At 41.8% G+C, this 22,126-nt stretch overlaps 1 protein-coding gene across 1 annotated transcript in view; it reads right to left on the minus strand.

The window, feature by feature from the left end:
• Window positions 1-22,126, minus strand: part of csmd2 (CUB and Sushi multiple domains 2) — a 280,010-nt gene that overhangs the window by 126,921 nt on the left and 130,963 nt on the right. Inside the window, 6 exon segments of the mRNA XM_086193866.1 lie at window positions 2,342-2,454; window positions 6,018-6,121; window positions 7,933-8,054; window positions 16,346-16,470; window positions 17,671-17,758; window positions 19,608-19,685. Of these exon segments, the coding sequence (XP_086049992.1) occupies window positions 2,342-2,454; window positions 6,018-6,121; window positions 7,933-8,054; window positions 16,346-16,470; window positions 17,671-17,758; window positions 19,608-19,685 (630 nt within the window).

Consider the following 22,126-nt stretch of genomic DNA (forward strand, 5'->3'; position numbering starts at 1 on the left):
GTTTGCAAGCATTAATTTTTCACTTGAAAGATTAATGCCAGTGTGTGTAGCTTGCACTCCAGTGCATAGGTACGGTGGGAGTGTGTGTACTGGTGCGGCTGTGTTTGCAGTTACACTCGATGATAAGGCTTAAAACTACAAGTCATTGTGAATGCAAATTAGATTTTGACTTCTCCAATCAGGGAGGTGAAGTGGTACAAAACTTTTTTCCCCCCATCATTGTTTTAATTACACTTTGGGTTAGTATATACTGCTCCACTTGCTTTGTTATTTTTGATGATGAAAAATAAGGAACTGTGGGCCAGGGAGATGATTTTCTGTGCTTCCTAAGACAAAGTTCAGTGGGAGGTCAACTCCCACACTGATACGGACTCAAGACTTTACGCCATATCTGTGGCACGCGCACGCACACACACACACACAAAAACACAGAACAACAATCTGCTTGGGGATTGGGCAAAAGGTTCTCTCTTAGTGGGCAGTAGACTTCATCGCAAAAGAGCTTCATTTTACCCAAAAAGTGTATTTCTCTTGTTACATACTCAAACATAAGTGCCCAAAGTTCCTACCTGCATCACTTCTATGTGACTCCAGAGAGACAGGGCCAGCAACATATATTTAGCATAATGGTAATGGTGAGGGAGGGATGCACGGTGGTGCAGTGGTCAGCACTGTGGCCTCACAGCAAGAAGGTTCCAGGTTCCAGTCCTGGCTCCATCACAGGATCTTTCTGTGTGAGTCTCCATGTTCTCCCTGTTCCTGCGTGGGTTCTCTCTGGTACTCCAGCTTCCTCCCACAGTCCAAAGACATCAAGAGGGGACGAGGCTGATTGATACTCTAAATTGACTGTAGGTGTGACTGTGAGTGTGAATGGTTGTCTGTCTCTATGTGTTGGTGCTGTGATGGACTGGTGACCTGTCCAGGGTGAACCCTGCCTCTCGCCCGTAGATGCTGGGATAGGCTCCAGCCCCCCCGCGACCCTTACTAGTAAGGAATAAGCGGAAGACGACGATGGATGGACGATGGTAATTTGAGGGATGGCTAACAACAGCAAACATGTCTGAAAATGTCTGTTTATGAACTACCAAGTACATTCAGCGATAATCCCCATCTTCTTTATCCATGTGTATGCTCAACAAGCCAAACTTGGATTTGTGCTTAAAACAAAAAAGAACCATAACCATCATACCCTTAAAGACATCTCCAAGCTGAGTTTAAATTATGGTGCCACCTAGTGGTTGAAGAGAGTAGGCCTGATGTGACAGGGCGATTTTGAGGTAGCAACAAAATGAATACCCATCAATTTATGATTGATTCCTTTTCCCCCCAACCCCTGAATAAATGTCACAGAATACATCACAAGGGGCCACTTGGAGGGATGGATGGGGAAGTGGGCGGGGCAAGTGGGCGGGGCAAGGATCGAGGCGTATCAATTGAACCTACTTGCTCTTGTAGTCCGTAGTGAAGATACTGTAGATTAGTAATAATGTGGTTATAATTAGCTTACACTCATACTGGTAGAGTTTGCTCGGACATCATTTCTTCCATTTGAGTTAATTTGTCGATCACAAAAGTTTACTCGGTATTCCGGGTTACTGAAACAACTGTCGAGGCAGTAGACAAGTGAACAAAGATATGTTGGAGGACTAATGAAACACAGCCAGAGGAAGTGTATATGAGTGTAAGTGTGCGTGTGTGTATGTGTGTGTGTGGCGTGTGTGTACACTCTAGTGCCACCCAGTGAACAAAGTCCGCAGAATGCAAGTATTCTAAGCAATCATCAGCTTCTCTCCTGCTGTAGCGTGTCTCTTGCAGGGGTCCAAGGGCCCGCTGCCTATCAATGCTTGTTTTACATTGGATATGGCTCTCCAGTTGCCCTCCAGTTATAGTTGAGCTTTATTTTGTAGGCTCAACATCCAATGCAATACCCTCACAGAGCTTCAAACACCACATCCATTTAGTTACGATGTTGATAAGCTTGATTGATGAGATATAGTCAGTATCCCTGGCATCTCTCTGGAACTGAAATCAAGATGTTGGTGCAGAAAAGACAGCAAAGTAAGTGAAGTGCAAGGGGTAGAGTCAGGGGGAGCAACCCGAAAAAGATCTTTCATTCTATTTGAGGTTCGCTAGACTCAACCCATACCTTCAAGATACAAGCCCAATTTGTTTATTAGGCTGTTTCTTGGAATCAGCATCTCATTAACTTTAAAATGCCCCTGTTTTTATGTAGCTCTGCAGCCCACAACAAGTCACACTCTCCATTTTAAAATGCAGTCAGCCAGCCAGAAAGTCCATCCGACACTGGCAACTGCTGCTGAAACATTTCAATCAACCTTACCTTCATAGGACACCTTGAAGCCCAGAGAACCACTGGTGTCATCTGTTTTGAAATTGAGCCACATCTGGTGACTGGTGCTAACGACAAGGTCCGGGGTGGTGGTACCAGAGAGGCTAAAAAAAAAAAACACAGAGAGAGAGAGACAAGCAAAAGTTAAACGCACGTTTCTTCAAAGATAGCCTTGAATACACCACAGTGAACTCCGTGTCACTTTCTTAGCCAAAGGCCTCGTTCCTACTGCATCATTAAAAACACTTTCATGCAACTTCAAGCAGAAAAAAACAACACCTGAAGTTATATATTAAACTATCAGACTTCTCTCATCAAAGAAAGTGTTCTAAACGTGTTTAGGCAATTCGAGTCTTTGAGGCACTTTTTAAAATCCTAACCCTCTAATTCAAAACAGTTGGGGACAAGAGAGTGGGAAATGAAGGCAAGATCAGTCAATGCCACAGAAGTAATTTAATCCTATTTGAATAGTAATTTCACCCAACTCTAATTAGGAAGTGTATCGCTGCAGAGTAAGTGATTAAGGGTTCTAATTTTAGTGATGGCACATGGAAGATGGTGGGAAAAAGAAAGGAGGTAGGGTCTGAATATGTCTGTTTTTCCCTTCTTTCCTGCAGCCTTTTGGTAATTTGGTGGGTTTCTGTTAACTTGATTAAACTTATCGATGATGCAATAGAGAGAGTGTGACAAAAAGCACCGGAGTCAATTTTTATGGCTGAGATTAGAAGGCTGTACCCTTGCCTTGTCCTTGGACTATTTGCATTCCTTTTCTAAAGACGTACCGTCTCTCTTTTTAGGGGAGATAGCTGATTATCCAGGTGAGCTGAATAAAGATGAATGACATGGCATTCCTTTCCTCATTATATCTGTAGTGTAGGACTTATGTAATATACACAGTATATATATCATCACCTTTATGGTAAATTTGTATCTAAAATTGGGCAGCACAATTTGGAAAAACAAATCCGTTATTTTGGCTGATATTGTGACATGAATAGTAATAATTGAGGGAATTCTAATTTTTACATGATTATTCAAACATTATTAAAAAAAAAAAAAACACTGAAAGGACAACGGTGTGATTTTTGTGTGGATCCGTACAATACAAAGATGTTTTCTCAAGTCTGTAGCATAAATTGTGTTGGCAGGACAACTCTGCTGCACCACGATGTTTCATCAAAAATAGTATTTTGATCATTTGCCTTGAACAAATATTGCATCTTCCTGCAATCTGAATATTGCAGGGGGTCATATTGCAATTTACAATTCACCCCCACGAATTGTGCAGCCCTAAAAGCAGTGCCTTTTAATCCATGGCTTATTTGTTCATGGCAAATACGTTCTTCCCACACTTGGACCTCCAATTCTTAAGAGACATTCAAACCTGAAATGCGGGACGAAGGTCCCAGCCAACATCGGATCCATTAAGCTTTGGTTTCCCGTTGAATTTTGCTAGTGCACTAAAGAACTTTGCACACCATAGCTGAGACCTGTCGTGATCCCCTACATGGGCTCCACGTGATCAGGTGACTAGATCTCAATGACTAGATTAGTGTTTTCACACTGCAAGTGAACCGGGCCACGGCTCTGCAAGGCTGATCTTTAGCTTCAAGGTACCTTTGACACTTTAACAGTGATAGTTCAGACCACACATACGGTCAGTACTGAATTAGATAGGTGTGTGTTGGTGGTTTTGACTCATTCACTTGTAGCAACACATTTATGAGTGTGCTACAGTAGGGTTGCATGCCTCTGACCTTAATGGTACGGACAATAACTCCCAACACCTTGCACATGCTTGTCTGCACCACTGACTCTCAAAAATATAGTCCTGAGTTAAACAGTGTGGAAAGCTACACCATATTCCCCGGCCCTAAACTGTTCTAGTTTGTTTGTGCACAACAGCATGGCCAATTTCAACGACAGGATTGCTCACGCAACTTTTATTCAGGACTGAGGTTCAATAGGAGAAGCGGAGGGAGTGTTTGTGAGTGTGAGGTGATGTGAGTGTACACAAAAATTAAACCAAGACAGATCTTCCTTCCCTCCCTCACTTAGCCTCCTGGTTCACACCTGGTTGAGGCAGCCGCACATCAAAACTGATCCATAAAAACTTTATTAATGTGCTAAATGTCATTGCAATTAATAACATCCTGCAACTGAACATCATCTTTGCGAAAGGGGAGTATCAATATGCAGTTTGCGGTGCCTAACCACAAGTCTCTCATCTTGTTTTGAACACTGAAAAGCGTGATGATTGACAATGCGCTGCAGCATCTATTTTTCATACACTACTGCATCAAGTGGTGATGAAATGAAAGAGAAACAGTTCAACACAGAGAAAAAAGGGCCAGAGGGAAAAGGGAAGAAGGGTGCTGCCGGGTGCAAGGAGATGGAGAAGGAGGAGGAAAGGCAAGTGTGCCAAAAAAGAAGACATTTGAAGAGGAAAGAGAAAGCAGAAAATGATTACATTTGGGGTATGCTTCTCTCCAACTGATTCATGTTCAGTGATAGGATGCATCTCGATCCATTTTATTATTGATAGGGAATGACTCAGTCACATCACGATGCTAAACAACAGAGACATAACCATAACGTTGACATCTTGGATGTTAATCAGACACAAACAAAAGATTAGAAGTGTTGGTGATCGAAATCTGACTTCTGAGGCAGGAGCTGCAGGTTGATGTAAGCATGTCTTTAGCTCACCCTTCAATGTGACTCCATGGCACCTTTAGATGCATGTTGGGAGAGTATTTACTTTATGTCAGTGCTGTTTGACAAATTTCACAAACACCCAACCACCTACTGGCACGTATTCAACTAAAACTGGCCCCTAATACACGCTAGAAGAAACATAGGACAAAGCTACATTTTGAGTAAGTGGGCATGGCATCTTTCACTAAATGTATCTACTGAAACCCTATGATGTGAAGTGGAACCAACTTTTGAGTCTTCATGACGCCTACGACCACAGGTTGAATGGGGACACACATGAACAATATCCAGCTGGAAGTCAAACTCTTAAAGTCCCCTCCCACCACTTGTTTGTGGACTGGGTAGTCAGGACAAGCTGGACAAAAATGATCATAAAACATTTTAGAGTTTGTGGACAATCTGTGGAAACAGATGGAAGCTGAGATAACCTCAAGCAGGGACAACCCTGCAACGCCGGGCCGAAAGCTCGCGAATTTTTCTTGACTGTGCTGTAAACTGACGTTTAATAAATAAAAGCTTGTCTCTATAAGCCTGCCTCCAATAACGGTGTGGCGCACTTTACAGCTGAGGTAAATAAAGACCTGAACCAATATTAGAGGTATTACAGTATCTCACATTTTAAGGGGTGATATAAAAAATGGGAGGGCGGGTGGGGTGGTGGTGGATGTGCCCTGAAACAAAGTGACTACAGAGGAAGTTCAGTGATGCCAAAAATAAAAGATGTCCATGACATATCCAGATGTATCCATTCTATAACTACCGCATTGATTTTTTCCTGATTTACTTCGAGTGTTTTACTGACGGAGGCTGCCGGAATAAATGTTGTTGTATCTTACACAATAAGTAGAGTGCATCTGGTTGCACTGACGAACTTTTACACCACGAGATAACATGAAAAATGATTGCAGGAGATGGTGCTTGAGAAAAAAAATCCAACAGAGACACTCACACATGGAAGATGGTCTTCTGGTCTCCCACCACTTCGCCGTCTCCCACCGTCAGGGTGTCGTAACCTCGCTCTAGGTCGAAATCCTCAAAAGTCAGCTTGATGACCTGGACAACATACGGGACAAAGTGAGGAAAAACCATAGATGGCAGATAATGGTACATGCCAGACAGCAGGAGAAGAGGAGAGATCTCTTAGCATCCATCCAGCGATCCATGACCCTTTGTCTGGCATTGAAGTATCAAATCTTATTCTATCAAACTGTTTTCATCATCTTTCTCTTCTTGCATACAAAAGCCTTTATGAACACTCACATATTTGATTTTGGTCACAACATATTTACTACTACTAGTGTTAAAAACCTATTTTTCTGCTGAACTTTCTCACATTAAGTCAAAGGGTTGCAGGCAACTTTATGTTTTTTTACCTGGATGACTTTAAAGGTCATCAAAGGATGCTGCAGCATACCAGAGTGTTCAGAAGATGAAAGTATACATCATGGAGGTGACATAAAGCTGAAAAAGATGTGTGTGTGTGCGTGTGTGTGTGTGTGTGTGTGTCAGATTCAACCATGTGGGGTGAAACAAGGTAAGACAAACAATATATGTGTGTCTTAATGAAGGGAAACCAGATATGAACCCCCCAAAAAAGAGACAAACAAATAATCTTTCATTGTGACAGCACATAACTGAAAAATGATGATTACAAAGAGAAAAATGTGGGTAATACGGGTGATTAAAATGCAGATAAATAAAAGGACTGTCTTTGTCTCCTATTTCCAATTGGCTGCTACTGATCAGCCAAATTCTCAATGCCTTCAGAAGGCTGAGAGAGCAAGGCCTAATGAAAAAGCTTATATAAATGCAAATTGCACCATGTACTATGTTAAACCCAGTGCCTAATGAAAATTGCCAAGGTGGAGAAAAGAGATGGATTGAATGTAGGCAGACTAGGTCAGATCACCCGATAAATAGTTTCACACCACAAATTCATCTGCCAGCCAACAGGTGAAGCATATTCATTGAAAAGGAATCACAAAAACGTCATGTCTGATATTTTAGGTGGCTCCAGTGTCCCTGACAGTGATGGACAATTATGAAGATTAAAAACACACAGTGGAGACGATGGCACAAGGTTGGATTTTGGTTTAAAAAGTGCGTTGTCACGTCCCATCCTCCACCCGTTGGCAGTTCTGCTCCAGCGTCCTGCCTGACCCAAACGTCTCCTCTCACTGGGGCAATGCGGACAGGCAGGAATAGAAGCTCATTACGTTTCTAAACAGAGAGAACAGCCTCGCTCCATCTTCATCTGGACCAGACACGGAGCGAGAGACAGCCCCAAGTATCACTGTCTGTCTGAGCAAGCGAAGGGTGGGGTTGGGTGTTTGTGAGTTGGCTGTTCCTTCTTGCCTTGCCTCTAACCTCACGCAGCCTTCTCCTTCACTCGGTGCAGAGCAAAAAGAGACAGATTTGTAAAAGCATTTTGTTGGAGAGCAGAGAAGGGTATCTGGCAGGCAAGCAGCTGTATGGCCTTGAACACAACTCCAAAGTCAATGGTCTGAACAGAGCGGCTATGGCACTTTCATGATATCCTCCTAGCGTGATCTCAAAACCTTTCCATTACTCTTTTACTCTTCATCTCTGCCCGGCCACAGGTGTTTCCAACTCTATTTGTTTTCTCTTGGTTCAGCTCCAGTCTTCTTTCATCCCCCTTATATTTGTCTGTGTGTTACATGGTGGATTGAAAGCAACTGAAAGCGAAAAAGTCAACAAAAAAAGGGAAGAAGAAAATAAAAGAACCCTGTGTGCCAGTGAAGAGGTTCAAACACACCCATCAACTGCCTCTGAAGTGTTGCAAACAGTTTGACACGGTCAGATTAGCACTATTGTCTTAATCCCATCTTGGATGACTTCTGTACCTTTGATGCGTCTGTGGCTGTGATGACCCAGGTGCAGTTGGCGTTGTTGTCATACTGAACTGGGTAGTTCGGAGATGTGATGACGCCACCGGGTCCTCTCAGCTGACCTCCACACATCGGTGCTAAAACACAAATAATGTTGGATCAGACACATTTAACAGTAATAAATCACGAACAATGCCCTCCCTCTTGCCCGTAAAAAGAAACATTCATCGGGGTTTGTTCAGAACTTCCAATCCCGCTCAGGCGTGAAGCATCTTTGTTTTGTCAATAATAGTGAAAAATTAAGAAAGTAAAATAAATACAGAAATAACATAATTATTATATCCTAATTTACTAATAATGATGTGCCATTTTCAAATATGACAAGTTTGACAATCTTGTATTGTGTTATGGTGTTTTGTATAATGTCATTTTCTGTATTATTTATTATCACTATCTTTCTTTTTTACATGCTGGCGATACTGTACATTTCAGTCCAATCCGTTCAGTCCCAATAAGCCTCCCAATTAGCAGAAATGCCTCATGTGTACACACCTTTGGTCCTGATCAATCTTTCCATTTATGTTGAACTTGGATGATTCTACCAGACAGCATCTCTTTCTTAGCATGTTCCAGGAAAACCAAGCAGTCTGTAGCCTTCATGATAAAACTAAGGACTTTTTGGAAGATTGCAGATATTGTGGCTAAATCACACGGATATGGTTGGAGATCAGCGCAAACATCCATTTTGGATACATCGTCTTGTCATTTGGGGTAAAATTGAAATAAATTAAACCCACAGAAACTTACATAGAAAAGAGTATATTTCTCCACACATGCAACGAGAATAGCATCAAAGAAACTATGATAAACAATTTTATTTAAAAAAGAGAAGTATCCCTTTAAATGCTTTTACAAAACCCCATTGTATAATGTTTATCTAGCATAGTGCCTTTCTCCCAAAAGTGCTAAACTCAAAAAGTGAAACACTAGAGTAAAAGTTAAAAAATAAGACCATAAAGATGAACCAACAATAAAACCCAAGGTAATAAAAGTACAAACAATAAAAACAAAGGCAATAAATATATACAACAATAAAAACATAAGCCACAAGATGAAAGTTAAAGGCCGTTACAAACACACGCAACGGAAGATCTCAAATTGAAACACACAACATCTCTTTAGCTGGTTCTCTGGACCCTCGTCAGAAAACCAGCAGTGTAACGAGGTCGGTCACAGATATTTTCAGATATGACCATGATTTCTACCGTGTCACTCTGGGATGACTCATCAGAGGATATCATGACCTGAGGTGGGATTTCAAGGATTACATCATTGGTAAGTAGACAAGTAACTGATAGCGTTTAATGATATTTGAGTTCACTTCTGCAGGGAAAACATTTTCCTTTCACCAAGGGGAGAACTGCATCCTGAAAAATGAGCGACAGTGTGACGTTAGTCCACATTTAAAACATGAAGAATGTTATTGAAGTCTGCGTCTTTCACCTGACTTTTAACGCTCGTTGGTTATCGGGAGGCAACAACATGCAGACGTTCCCAGGGTGATGAGTGTAGAGGCTGTCAAACAGAGTCTAATAAAGAAGTCTAACAGGGTTTCTTATAAGAACTTTATGTATAAAGCTGTCTTGTCTAAAGTCATCTCTTTTCAGCGTGAGGCTGCACGGTTATCACCGTATTATCACAGCCAAGTTCTCTCAATACTGATTGTAAAATGTCTCGTCGGCACTAATTAATCTGTCAACCTCTGATTGTGAGCTGCCATGAGCCGCCATGGTTTAAAAGGATCAGAATAAAGCACCAACAACTACACTTGTGTACCTTTAAAGTAAATGTATGAAAATATACACAACTTGCTCAGACCAGTATATCCCTGGACTTTACGTAGGCCAGTTCGTCACAGGGAGTGTGCCAATGATGTCATATCCTGTTTAGTAAATGCTGATCTACGGTTTTCCAGGGGTCCAGGGGGAATCATCGCTCTAATAAGAGTAACAAGAGTCTTGGAGAGTTTGTGAACTTCTGAAACAGCTCAGCAGGCCACTTAACAAGGCTGAACCCAGTTACGGAAAACTACAATGTAAAGGTGCAAACGATGGATGTTTTAAACAAATGACTTGTGATTTTCATCCACATTGAGTGTTTCTGTCTAAAGACAACAGTGGGGTCTAGATCTTGGCAGAATAAAAACAAAACAAAAAACACCTCTGTTCAGTTCTGTACACGCTATGCTGTTTCAATTATGTTTTGTGTTCAACACGATGGCAGAGCTGTTGCAAGAAAGAGCACCAGAATGGGTGTAGTGCAGTGCACGATGGGTCGATGACACTCTGGTCAAATAATCTAACTCAACGCAACAAGGCAGTGCTGATAAAAACACAAGTGAAGAATCTGTTCCTGCCGTGCTCATCCGTCACCTCAAATGTCTGAAACTTTTTTCAGTGTTGTTCTGCTGTTGACTTGCATTTGGCTTTGTCGACACTTGGCTTCCGCGTCGCAGCCGCATCAGCGTTCTACCTCACTCGGCGCTTTTGGCGACAAGAAGCTCCCAAACTGCACAGCTGACCCGGGCAGCAACAGGAATCACCCAGCGACATTCACGTTTATAGGGCTGGTCCTCTGTTCCAGCCAAAAATAACTAAACCATAAATCAAGAGGCACACCTAAATATTCAAACTGTACAGAGAAGCAGAAAACTTTGCAAACTGTGCTTTAAAGGACAATGTGACTTTTCTTATCAGGGCCCAGGGGTGTCCGCATGGCAGACGTGTTAAACGCCCCGTCAAATTAAAGCAGAATTTCTAATGACTACTTTAAGAGAAATGAGTGTGTACGTCTGTTAAGTGAGGATAACCTAAAAGTATTTGAAAAGAACCAGCTGCACAGGTTTTAATGAGTTTAGGTGTAAGAGAGGTCCTTCGGGTGTTGGCAGCACACGTTCAGTGGCTGTGTGCCTCCATCCACTCTCCCACCCAGTCACCCCAAACAATTTGTGTAAAAAAAAAAAAAAACTTTGGGAAAGTTAACGGGAGAGTTAAGTAATTAACAGTAAGGGTGACCTTAATGAAAATAATACAGCACAGACCTCAAATATTAGTTGCATGTCTGAATGATTGTCACGCCTGTTGCACCTGGAGAGTTCTGTGACAGACGCAGGTCCTGGAACAGCTCAGCTAAATTTGTGAACTGCATTGAAAGAGAATGAATTTGGAGCCAGAGATGACGGGAACCCCCCCCCCTTGTGCTAATGATAGTGCTGTTCAGTTTAAAGATGACTAATGCTAAATTAGGATACAGATCTTCAATTAAAGCTGCAAGCAGCGTTGTTAGGGCCTGAGCCCCCGCGCGGCCTACGGCCGCGTCCTTGACACCGGCCCCAATCCAACGGTGTAATCGGCAAATCCCTAGGCCTTGTAGTTTAGGAGATACGAGCCTCAGTTCGCTGCACAGTGTGACTGCAGAGCTGAGAGCCGGCCCTTTAAGAGCCCCTCCCTTCTCTGCTCGCTCTCTGCCATCTGTGTCAGAGCTGAGAGCAGAGGAGGATTTGGCAGTTTTACTGACAAACACAGTCATAACTCTGCATATGTTGGTCAAAAGTGGACTGTAAAGACATCAGTTCGTAGAGTTTTTTCTCAGGAATTCAATGGTGTGTTTTCTGAAGGTGTGAGTGTTTTAGTTTAGAAGTTACAAGTGTTTGTTTGAGAGTATGTACATGAGGGCAGAGAAGTGCCAATTGTGGTTTCCATGACTACAGTAAACAAATCTCTGCCATCTCTGTCAGAGCTGAGAGCAGAGCTGAGAGCAGAGCTGCCAGCTGGCCCATTAAGAACCCCTCCCCCGCTGCACTTTCTTTGATCTGTGCTAGAGTGGAGAGAGTGGAGGATTTCGAGAAATGTAGTGTGTAAAAGCTGAATAACTCGGCCTACGTTGGTGGAAAGTAACACAAAATACCATATTTTTGTAGGGATTTTTGTCAGGAATACAGTGATATGTTTTTAAAAGCTGTGCGATGTATGGTATAGACGTGAGAAGTATTTGTTCGAGAGTATGTACCATGAGAGGACATGGCCTCCCCATTGACTTCCATTGTAAGCGTGAAACGTGTCTCCCCCACTTTGAGGGCTTATAAAATCCAAACCGAGCGCGTAGTATATTAGCCTTTAAAGATTTTTGAAGAGCACAGTTGGGAGAGTAATGTGTGAAAGTTTGGAAGCCCTGGCATTTACGGTTTAGGAGGAGATAGATTTTGTTCGGGGAGTAAAAAAAGTCCTGATTTTGACAGTTTTGTCCAATTTGTGGACATTCTGTTGGAGATAGGTGAGGGGTCAGAGTGTAAGAATTGTTCGTCTTGATGAGACGAGTCCAACGGTGTTGGTCCCATGTCTGTGGGAGTTTTGTGTGAGGAGTTATAGCGCGCGAAATTAAAAAAAATTATCTTTTTTTTGTGTGGCTCCCTAGGTGGCGCTATAGACTTTTGTGGCGTTTTTGTTTTTGATTAGTGAATGTTGAGACATACCGAACGATTGTGCCGAAATTCAGCGAATTTCATGCATGTTCAGGGGGTCAAATTAGATTATGCGCGTTATGCGCATTATGCGCATTATGCGCATATAGCGCGCACTCATTGAGAGCAAGAACAGTATAATACCAGGTTTTGAATGGGTGTGTATGTGAAAACTGGCTCCGGGCCGTCTGGCCCAGTTGCCTCATGGGTGTTGGGGGGGCCTGGGACACTGTTTAGTGTGTGTTTTTAGTGTTTTTAGTGCTGCTAATGTGTTGCTCTGCCGAGCAAACATAATAGGGTCTTCGCCAGAAGTACCTTCTGGCTCAGGCCCTAATTAAAGCTGCAAGCAGCGTTGTTAGGGCCTGAGCCCCCGCCTAACCGCGGCCGGATCGCCGGCCCAAATCCAACGGTGTAATCGGCAAATCCCTAGGCCTTGTAGTTTAGGAGATACGAGCCTCAGTGCGCTGCACAGTGTGAGTGCAGAGCTGAGAGCCGGCCCTTTAAGAGCCCCTCCCTTCTCTGCTCGCTCTCTGCCATCTGTGTCAGAGTGGAGAGCAGAGGAGGATTTGACAGTTTTACTGTGTAACACAGTCATAACTCAGCATATGTTGGTCAAAAGTTGAAAGTAAAGACATCAGTGCGTAGAGTTTTTTGTCAGGAATTCAATGGTGTGCTTTTTGAAGGTTTGAGTGTTTTAATTTAGAAGCGACAAGTGTTTGTTTGAGAGTATGTACATGAGGGCAGAGAAGCTCCAATTGTGGTTTCCATGACTACAGTAAACAAATCTCTGCCATCTCTGTCAGAGCTGAGAGCAGAGCTGAGAGCAGAGCTGAGAGCCGGCCCTTTAAGAGCCCCTCCCTTCTCTGCTCGCTCTCTGCCATCTCTGTCAGAGCTGAGAGCAGAGCTGAGAGCAGAGCTGCCAGCTGGCCCTTTAAGAACCCCTCCCCCGCTGCACTGTGTCTGATCTGTGCTAGAGTGGAGAGAGTGGAGGATTCAGAGAAATATAGTGTGTAAAAGCTGAATAAGTCGGCATACGTTGGTCAAAAGTCACACAAAATACCATATTTTTGTAGGGATTTTTGTCAGGAATACAGTGGTGTGTTTTTAACAGCTGTGGAATGTATGGTGTAGATGTGAGAAGCATTTGTTTGAGAGTATGTACCCTGAGAGGACACGCTCTCCCCATAGACTTCCATTGTAAGGCGAAAAGTGTCTCCCCCACTTTGACGGCTCATAAAATCCAAACCGAGCGCGTAGTATATTAACCTTGAACAACTTTTAATCAGCACAGTTGGGAGAGTAATGTGTGAAAGTTTGGAAGCCCTGGCATTTACGGTTTAGGAGGAGATAGATTTTGTTCGGGGCGCAAAATTGTCCAAAATTAGACATTCGTGTCCAAATTGTGGACATCCTGTTACAGTTAGGTCAGGGGTGTGAGTGTATGATTTATCCGTCTTGATGAGACGAGTTCAATGGTGTTTGTCCCATGTCTGTAGGACATTCCTACAGTCTGTGGTGTGGTTTTTTGTGTATGTAGGTGGCGCTATTGAGTAGAGCGCCTCTTTTTTTTTTAATTATCGAATTTTTCGCCACACCCGATGTGCTTACCAAATTTGGTGAGTTTTCATGCATGTTTAGGGGGTCAAATTTACTTTTGAAGTGGCGAGTGTGACTTCGAAACATAATAGGGTCTTCGCCAGGGACTGGCTCAGGCCCTAATTATTCCTGGATGGTATTTAATCATCATTTAAATAGTGTGGGGCAGAACAAAGGCACAGTACCACAGTTTAAATGAAGACAAATGCAAAAATCCTTTCAGATAAATCTGCCTCGGTGAATTTTGCATGTGCATTATGCCGATATTGTATGTTTACAATCATTTAAAAAAAATGATACTCTCGTTTGTATTCAAATAAAGCTCTAGCGCTCTTCTGTATTATTTCCTTCATTTCAAGAACTAAAGAGCACAGCTGTATAGCTTCTTCATCCCTGAGGGCTGATTGAATTTAGGTGCAATTGGATTGTCCGTCACAAGAGAAGGAATTGCAGGGAATGATGGATTCTGGAGAATACTTTAACTGGAGTTGAGTAATAAAGATAAACTACAGGTCATGTCAAAAGAGATGAAATGCACAAATGAAAAGAATACAATGCTGTGCACAGAAAAAACAAAGATCATCCTGTCACAGATTAAGATGTATTCAGATTTAAAACGAAAGAAAAAACAAAGTTAGTGCTGTATTTTGCGAAGTAAAATCAGTTTCGATTACGATAAAGCAAACCAAAAGCAGTACTCGTGACTCACTGAGTCCTCTGGTATGCTTCTGGCTTCAATCCTACCGCGTTACCACATTAACAGTGATGGCTTCCTTTATTGGAATGTCTGAGTGAAAATGACAAAATCCTTCCCCTGCCAAGTGACCTGAAGGATAATACTGTGTAAGCTTAATGTAGTTTCTTTGAGTATATGACATAATTGTCTGGATTGATGTTTTGCATAAGTACATAGTAATTACAGGGACCCAATCGTTCAGGGCTGTTTAAGGGCGAAGGGTTAGAGACATTTTTGTTGGTGGGAGTCAAATGTCTACTCGACTCTTCTTCTGACTACGCTCCCGGTGGTGCTTGAAGAAAGTCGTCAAGAAAGGAGCAATAACCAGGACAGCTTGGAAATGGGACGATAGGACACGTGCACATTTTGAGAGAAGCGCGCTTGACAAAATAAGACTTAAAATTGACTTATGCATGCCTTTTGTAAACAACGGTCATAACAGCCGTTGTTCTACTGGACAGAACACTCACTAATGGACAAAAAAAAAAAATCGCTGTCAATCAAACTGACACGGAAAACAAGAGCAGCCTCCTGCAATTGCTTTAGTAGCTTTAATTGAAACATGACATCACGTTACATGAATTAAACTGCAAAAAGATAAACTAGACAGAAGCGACGGAAATTATTAAGGACCATAGTGTTGATTAGCTACGCCATTACTGGCTCTTCTATCGGTACTTTTGAACATTTTGGTGTAATTAATTACCTCATTGCAGCCTCCCCTTTCCTCGCGCGCGCGTGTGTGTGTGTGTCCTATAAAGTCTAATTAAATTCTCACCTGAAGCAAACCAAAAGCATGGTTCACTTTGAGACAGAATAAGTCTTGAATTTTCAGGAAGACAGTGATATGGAAGAGGCTTCCTACCAGGAATTATACTGAAAAGTCTGAATGTCCACACTAAATTGTAGTTTCTCCCACAAAGTACAGTACTGTATTAATATATTTACATATTGATATTAGTACACTCAGGAAAACTTAAGTTTACTGAATAAAATTAACTTGAAGAGTGCTTTTTTCATGAAAGGTAGTCTCTTTTTTTCTGGATCTTGATTTCTTTTGAGATGAACTGTCATTACAGTCGAGAGCATACGACACAGAAAGACCAGGAGATTTTATTTTAGTACCAGTTATACTTGTGGCTGTTTGGGGGTATGATTGATCTCTAGTTCTATTCCCTAAGAGAAAATTAACATGTAAAGAACACCCAACTAATATTGAACCAGCAACATCTGCTATGATAACTTCCACTTGCAGAGACTGGAAATTGAGGAGATAATGGGCAGCTGGAGGACTGTGTGGGTAATCCAGTACCCACTTCCTTTCTGTTACAGCTTAGAAATGAGGAGCGCTTGAATGATGGGAAGGACTATGCTGCAGGAGGAATAAATGGAACCTGACCAACAGCAGGAGTCAGGCCACTTCAAGGAAATGTGCTGAATCAGTGATCTAAAAATGACAACAGACCAATCAAGACACTCAAGAAAAAAACCTAGACATCGGTGCACCTCAGGAATAAAGAAAAACCTAGAAGTCTCCTCGTCTGCAGAGATGAAACAACCAGCATGTCAATCCTCACCTCTGCAGATGGGCCGATCGTCGCTCCAGCCCACGTAGCTGTCCGTCACTCGCAGACAACTGATGCTCTTTGAGCCCTGCAGTTCATAACCCTCGTCACAGGAGAAATGCACTGTAGCTCCTCGTCTGCAGGTAGGGGGAATTCATTATTTTCGCAAACATTTACCAGAAAAAACCTTATTTTGGTTGTGCAGGTGAAGATAGCTAGCGATGGGGAACACACACACACTGTAGATGCACATATATCTGTCTAAGATATTACACGAGCAGAGTATAAATGTGTCTAAACTTACCACTCCTCAGTAATTGTGTTGACATTAAAAAAAACCACAAAAAAAACAACGGGTAATATAAGTATTCTCAGTAAATTTGAAATTTTCACCAGATGTTGGTAACAACCCATGCAAGCCACACATGCAAAGAAATCAAACCTGAGATGTCCATAAATGAAGTCATGTGTAATAACAAGGTATGACACAGGGACGATATTTTGAACACACTGACTTAAATGTATTTAATACTTAAAGCCTTTGTTAGTCATCACAGCTTCAAGACGCCTCCAGTATGGAGAAACTAGCTGCATAGGTCATTCTGAAGCTCTCCACAGGTGAGGACAACTCTTCTGTTAATTCTTTTAACGCCTCTGTCAGAGATCTTGCGAGAGCACCTGGTCGTGGTCAGTTTATGGGGAAATGAAGTTTCCACTTCCGGATTATGGCCCCCGATGATCAATGCAGCATTCAGAAGTTTAGAAATCCTTCTGTAACCAATGCCATCAGTGTGTTTTGCAACAGTAAGGTTTTGAAGGACTTGAGAGAGCTCTTTGTTTTTATCCATCACGACATGTTTCTTGTGTGACACCTTGGCAATGAGACACCTTTTTATAGGCCATCAGTTGGAACGGAACCAGCTGATATTAATTTGTACTGACAAAGGGCAGGATTGCTTTCTAATACTGATAGATTCCAGCTGGTGTCTTGGCTTTCTGTGCTTTTTTGCACCTCCATTTCTTCATGTGTTCAATACTCTTTCCCTGTGTCATTCCATGTTGTTACACATAACTTAATTTATGCACATCTCAGGTTTGATTTCTTTGGGTTGCAGGGGTTGTTACAGACATCTGGTGAAATTTTCATGTCAGCAGCAGCTTTAGAAGTAGAGTTACTGAGAACAATGGCGACGTGTTCAGTACTTATTTTGCCCGCCGTGTGTTTAAACTTTTAACATGAAGTTTTAACACTTGTCTGAGCTTGTGTTGATTCTTGTTCAGGAATCTTTCAAACATTCACTTATAGATGCACCAGCTCGTCTGTGGCAGGGCGTTACCTGAAGTCTGAGCCTTTTCTTTTTCCTCGATCTGGGATCCCAGGGTCTGGACACATGTTGTGTCCTTGCGCTACACCCATCTGAGACACTAACAGGAAAAGACAGAGGACAACAAATAAGGAAATGCCTATATTTCACAACAAAAAAAAATGTTTATATTACTGCTCTACCGTGTGTTTCCCTCATACCCGGGGACAAGATGTTCCCATGGTAGATTTTAGGAAAGTAAATGGTTAGTGAAGACAGTCCCTACGTGTAGTAAACCAAAGCCATCAAATACTCTGAGGGACTGATGAACCACACAGTAAATATTGGACTTGTATTTGTCAGTTGGCAGGAAGGAGAGCAGCATTCGTCGTTCATCTTGGTCTGTTTTTAATGACTGTGGATGCAGAAGTGTACATAGAAGCGTTTGCCACAAGAACACAAAAATAGAGTGTTTGCCTTCTGTTCTCTAGAGTTGCATCGTCACTTAGAACTGACAAAATTCACGACTGAACAAATTCCAGAGGAAAGATCGACGAGCGGATTTGTTAACCGTTTTGTTTTCTGCTTTGATTTAAATAGAATCTTTACCATCCGAGTTTCATCCAAGAGTTGAAAAAAACACTACGGAAGGTAAAATATCAGAGGGGGTTTAAAAAATAAAAATTCATCACTAAGAAGACCCAACTGTGAGGGGTCAAAAGTTCCCAAATCAATTTGACACCTTCTCCTTTTAAAGGTTTGCAGTTAAAGGCGGACATTTAAAACAAGGCAGACAAATGAGAATATTGGATTCTAGCTTCTGAAAGGTGCAGAAATGTAACAGTAACACCAATCAGCTGACATGATACTTCTAACTTGGTGGTGTTACCCAGGTTCAACTGAAGTTGCATGTTGTAATTAACGGTGAACAGAGGGAGGGTGAGAGAGAGAGAGAACGAGGGTAAGGTGCGGGCTAAAGGGCGAGAGAAGCCACCGATGCAATTAGTGGTGTGTGTTGGCTGCTAACGCCGAGTCTGTAGGAGACAGTGCAGCGGTGCTCACTGTCTGCACATCCTTCAGTGCTATTCAACCTTGACTTTGACACAGACTTCAAGATGGAGCTTAAAAAGGATCATTTGTTATCACATCTTGTAAATAGCTACACCTTTGCTGTGATGACCTTTGAAAGGCATATTTACAGTCTAAATTGACTTTTTATGCTTTTCTATCAAATAAAAAAAAGAGGGGAAAAAATCATTGACCAAGAGGTCAAAGCACCTCTCCGTGTCAAGTTAATGACACTTCTCTATGATATCTTTTCACAGGGAGACACAAAGAATGTACAGCAGACTGACAGATATTCATTGTCCAGAGCTAAACTTTTCCTTGGGAACACAGAAATCAAAAAAAGAAAAACTGCTGCTATTTGACAGTTGAGAGTAACAAGCACAGTTTGTCTAGGATTTGTATAATGATGATCCCAATTGAGAGGCGTTTTCTATGCCCAGTTGTCTTATTTGTGACAGATAAAGCTCAGTACTTTAAACACCTCCTTCATCTAGTTCACTTTATCCCTCCCGTTCCAAGTCTGGGGCAGAACAGTTGCCTGCAGACCAGTTTGTTTTATGAACTTACAGTGTCAAAATTTGGCTGTCACGACACAAAATATCAAGTATATCCAGCATCCATAAAGGGGGAAGCAATTGTCCCCTCTTTTTAATTAAATTTAAAAAAAATAAACCTCAATGTCGATGTTGTCCTTTTGCTGTAGATGTAACATACCTGCTGGCAGTGTAGATGTAGATTCAGGTGATTACAAATTCAAATTTCTACACAAAGTCGCTTGAAGAAGCCAAATGCTAGTAGCTAACTTTTTCAGGCTGCCATGTGATGCTTGAGCAGGATGGGTAGAGGAGGCGTGATGATCCTTCAAACAAGTAAATCTATGGTAGTTCAGGTTTGTAACTTACACACTGATATCTTGTGGTGGTTGTCTTTGCTCGGTAACATCTTTACACCTCGAGACTTCAGCTCCGTCATCTTCTTCACTGGAGAGGGACACAGAATGGACAGACAAGTGAAACTACGGATCATGCACGAGTGATGACATCCGGATATCCTATTCGGCACATCGAACACACACTTACAGAGCAACAACCAAAAAAACCCCACAAAAAAACACAAAAAAGATTCATTCTAGCCTTACCTCTAAAAACATAAGAACGTTCCTAATTAATTCCTAATTCACGTCTTTACCTCGATAGGAGCCTCGGAATTGTTTATGGTTTGGCCATCAATGAGATTATTTTACAAAAGGAAAACACAACAATGTATATTTTTTTTACGATGGTGTGCAATGAAAGGTGCAACAAATAATTACTCGAACAAAGGGTGAAGGAGCAACGATGCCTTCTGTGCAATACAAAAAATGGCTTTATTTGGGTTGTGATTAGGTTTGCAGAGAAAGTAAAAGCAGGTTGCTCATCGACACGCATATTTATTCACACCTTGCAGAAATACCATCGGCGTTTGTGCGGGCTGTCATTCTGGTTTAATTAATTTTGACAGTTTCTGACCATGGAAATGTGTTTTCATCTATTGCTCACTTTCGGATGCTGTGTAATTCATGCAAAAAGCTCTGTTTATTACATGTGTCGGGGGGGGGGGGATCCCCATAAAGCTGACTGCAGGTGTTTTAAATTGATGGTAAAAGCGAGGAAAATGTACAATAATGATTCCAGCAAGTCGACAAAGCTATAGGTAGAACTTATGCTGCTCAATCAGCCCTCCAACAAGCCATGACTGAGGAATCATGGGAAGTATCATGATGAGAATGCTGGTGGTGGGAGGGGAGGTGGAGGGAAGGAGTCGGTGTTTCATCTAATTAAAGTATTAAGGCTCCAATTTCTCTCTGATCTTGGAAAATATTTATCCGTCATTGAACCTGTAATTTCATAGGCTCACTGACTTTCCCTTTCCATATTTTGTATTCCTCCCTTCCTCTCTCGCTCTCCTCTCTTTTTTATTTATCTCTCTCTTGCCAGCAGATGGCTGGAGGTGAGATCCTCAGAGATCACCTTTTTTTGTAGACCAACTAATCCTTTCTCCCAGCTCATCCCTTCTCAAAGCTGACCCCTGAACCCCTAAGAGTAACAGCGCAGAAAAATAGACGCACATAGGCAGAGATTTTATTTGTGGGTACTTCAGTGAGTGTGAGTGTGTGTGTGTGTGTGTGGGGGGGGGGGGGGGGGGTGACAGGAGTCAATGACCCATTAAAAGAATCAGCTTTAAAATGTTGTCTTTTCATTCTGAAAGTAATCAAAATTTCAATGGCACAATATTAAAAAGCTTATTCGCCATTTTATTTCACTTGGACTGTTTATGTGCAATAAATCTGCCTCTTATTTGATGTGCTCTCCAGAAACTACAAGTTTACAGTGTAATTTCATCTAGAGGATGGAAGAGCGTGTGGGTACTTTGAGAGAGCGTCTTTTAAGGAGTGCAAATTATTATAATGTTACTGTAATTTGTCTAGCAACTATCTAGAATTTTTATTATTTCCTTAGTTTAAGTGGGATTTCATTGCGCAACAATCTTTAGGGCGGCTCCTGGAAGAGATTTTCCAATTTAGAAGACTTTCCTGGTCGATTAGTTAGCATTAGTTAAAGTAATAAGTCAGCTAGATGTAGGACTTTTACAGTACTACTTTTTAAACGTTTAATTACAGACACAAGGTTAAAGTGCCACACTGATACTGCAGAAACAAAACAAAATTATAATAAGACTTTAACAAAAATTTTAATTCACAAGCCATCTGTCGATGACACCGGCAAGGAGACTGAATATTTCAAGTATTTCAAAACCTCATACAACTTATTACCTTGTAGTAGCAACACAATAAATTATAATGAGCTTTTAAGATATTAATTTTACAAGCGTATGCATGAGGCGATCAGCAATGCCAGCAAGAGCAACAATAATTCTGAATGTTTCTGAGTAAGCAGACTGATCGTTTTATTAACTCTGTGTTTTCATTTTTACCAACTGAAGTGAGTTAAATCTTCTTTCATCCATTGCAGAAAATGATTCTCTCTCAGCTGGATATCAGGTTTTACTCAGGATGATGATGGTTTTAATTCAGCTTGGAGTCACGCGGGGTTCTTTGCTCAGCAGGTTTTGGCCAAATGCTGATGTAAATCTGATCTTAATGCACAAATGCACTGACGACTGTACGCTTCTGTGATCAGACTCGCAATATCGCACTTGCACTTGATACTGATGCAGCATCCACGGATGGAGGATCCTCTGGGAGATGGAGCATTTCTGCTCCACCTGCTGGGATGAGCCAGAGAGTCTCCTGACTGACTGAGCTTCGTCTGGGGAGTTTGATTTTTCTTTTTTTTCACCTGAGACCAACAGACCAATCAGAACTTGGTCTGCTAAGACTCTTCTCATCGACTAACATTTAGTGGACTATTAGAGGGGCAGA

This window comes from Aulostomus chinensis, chromosome 22 (assembly GCF_037954235.1).
Source record: "Aulostomus chinensis isolate RoL2024-O1b breed Wild chromosome 22, RoL_Achi_v1.0, whole genome shotgun sequence".
In the NCBI taxonomy this organism is placed as follows: Eukaryota; Metazoa; Chordata; class Actinopteri; order Syngnathiformes; family Aulostomidae; genus Aulostomus; species Aulostomus chinensis.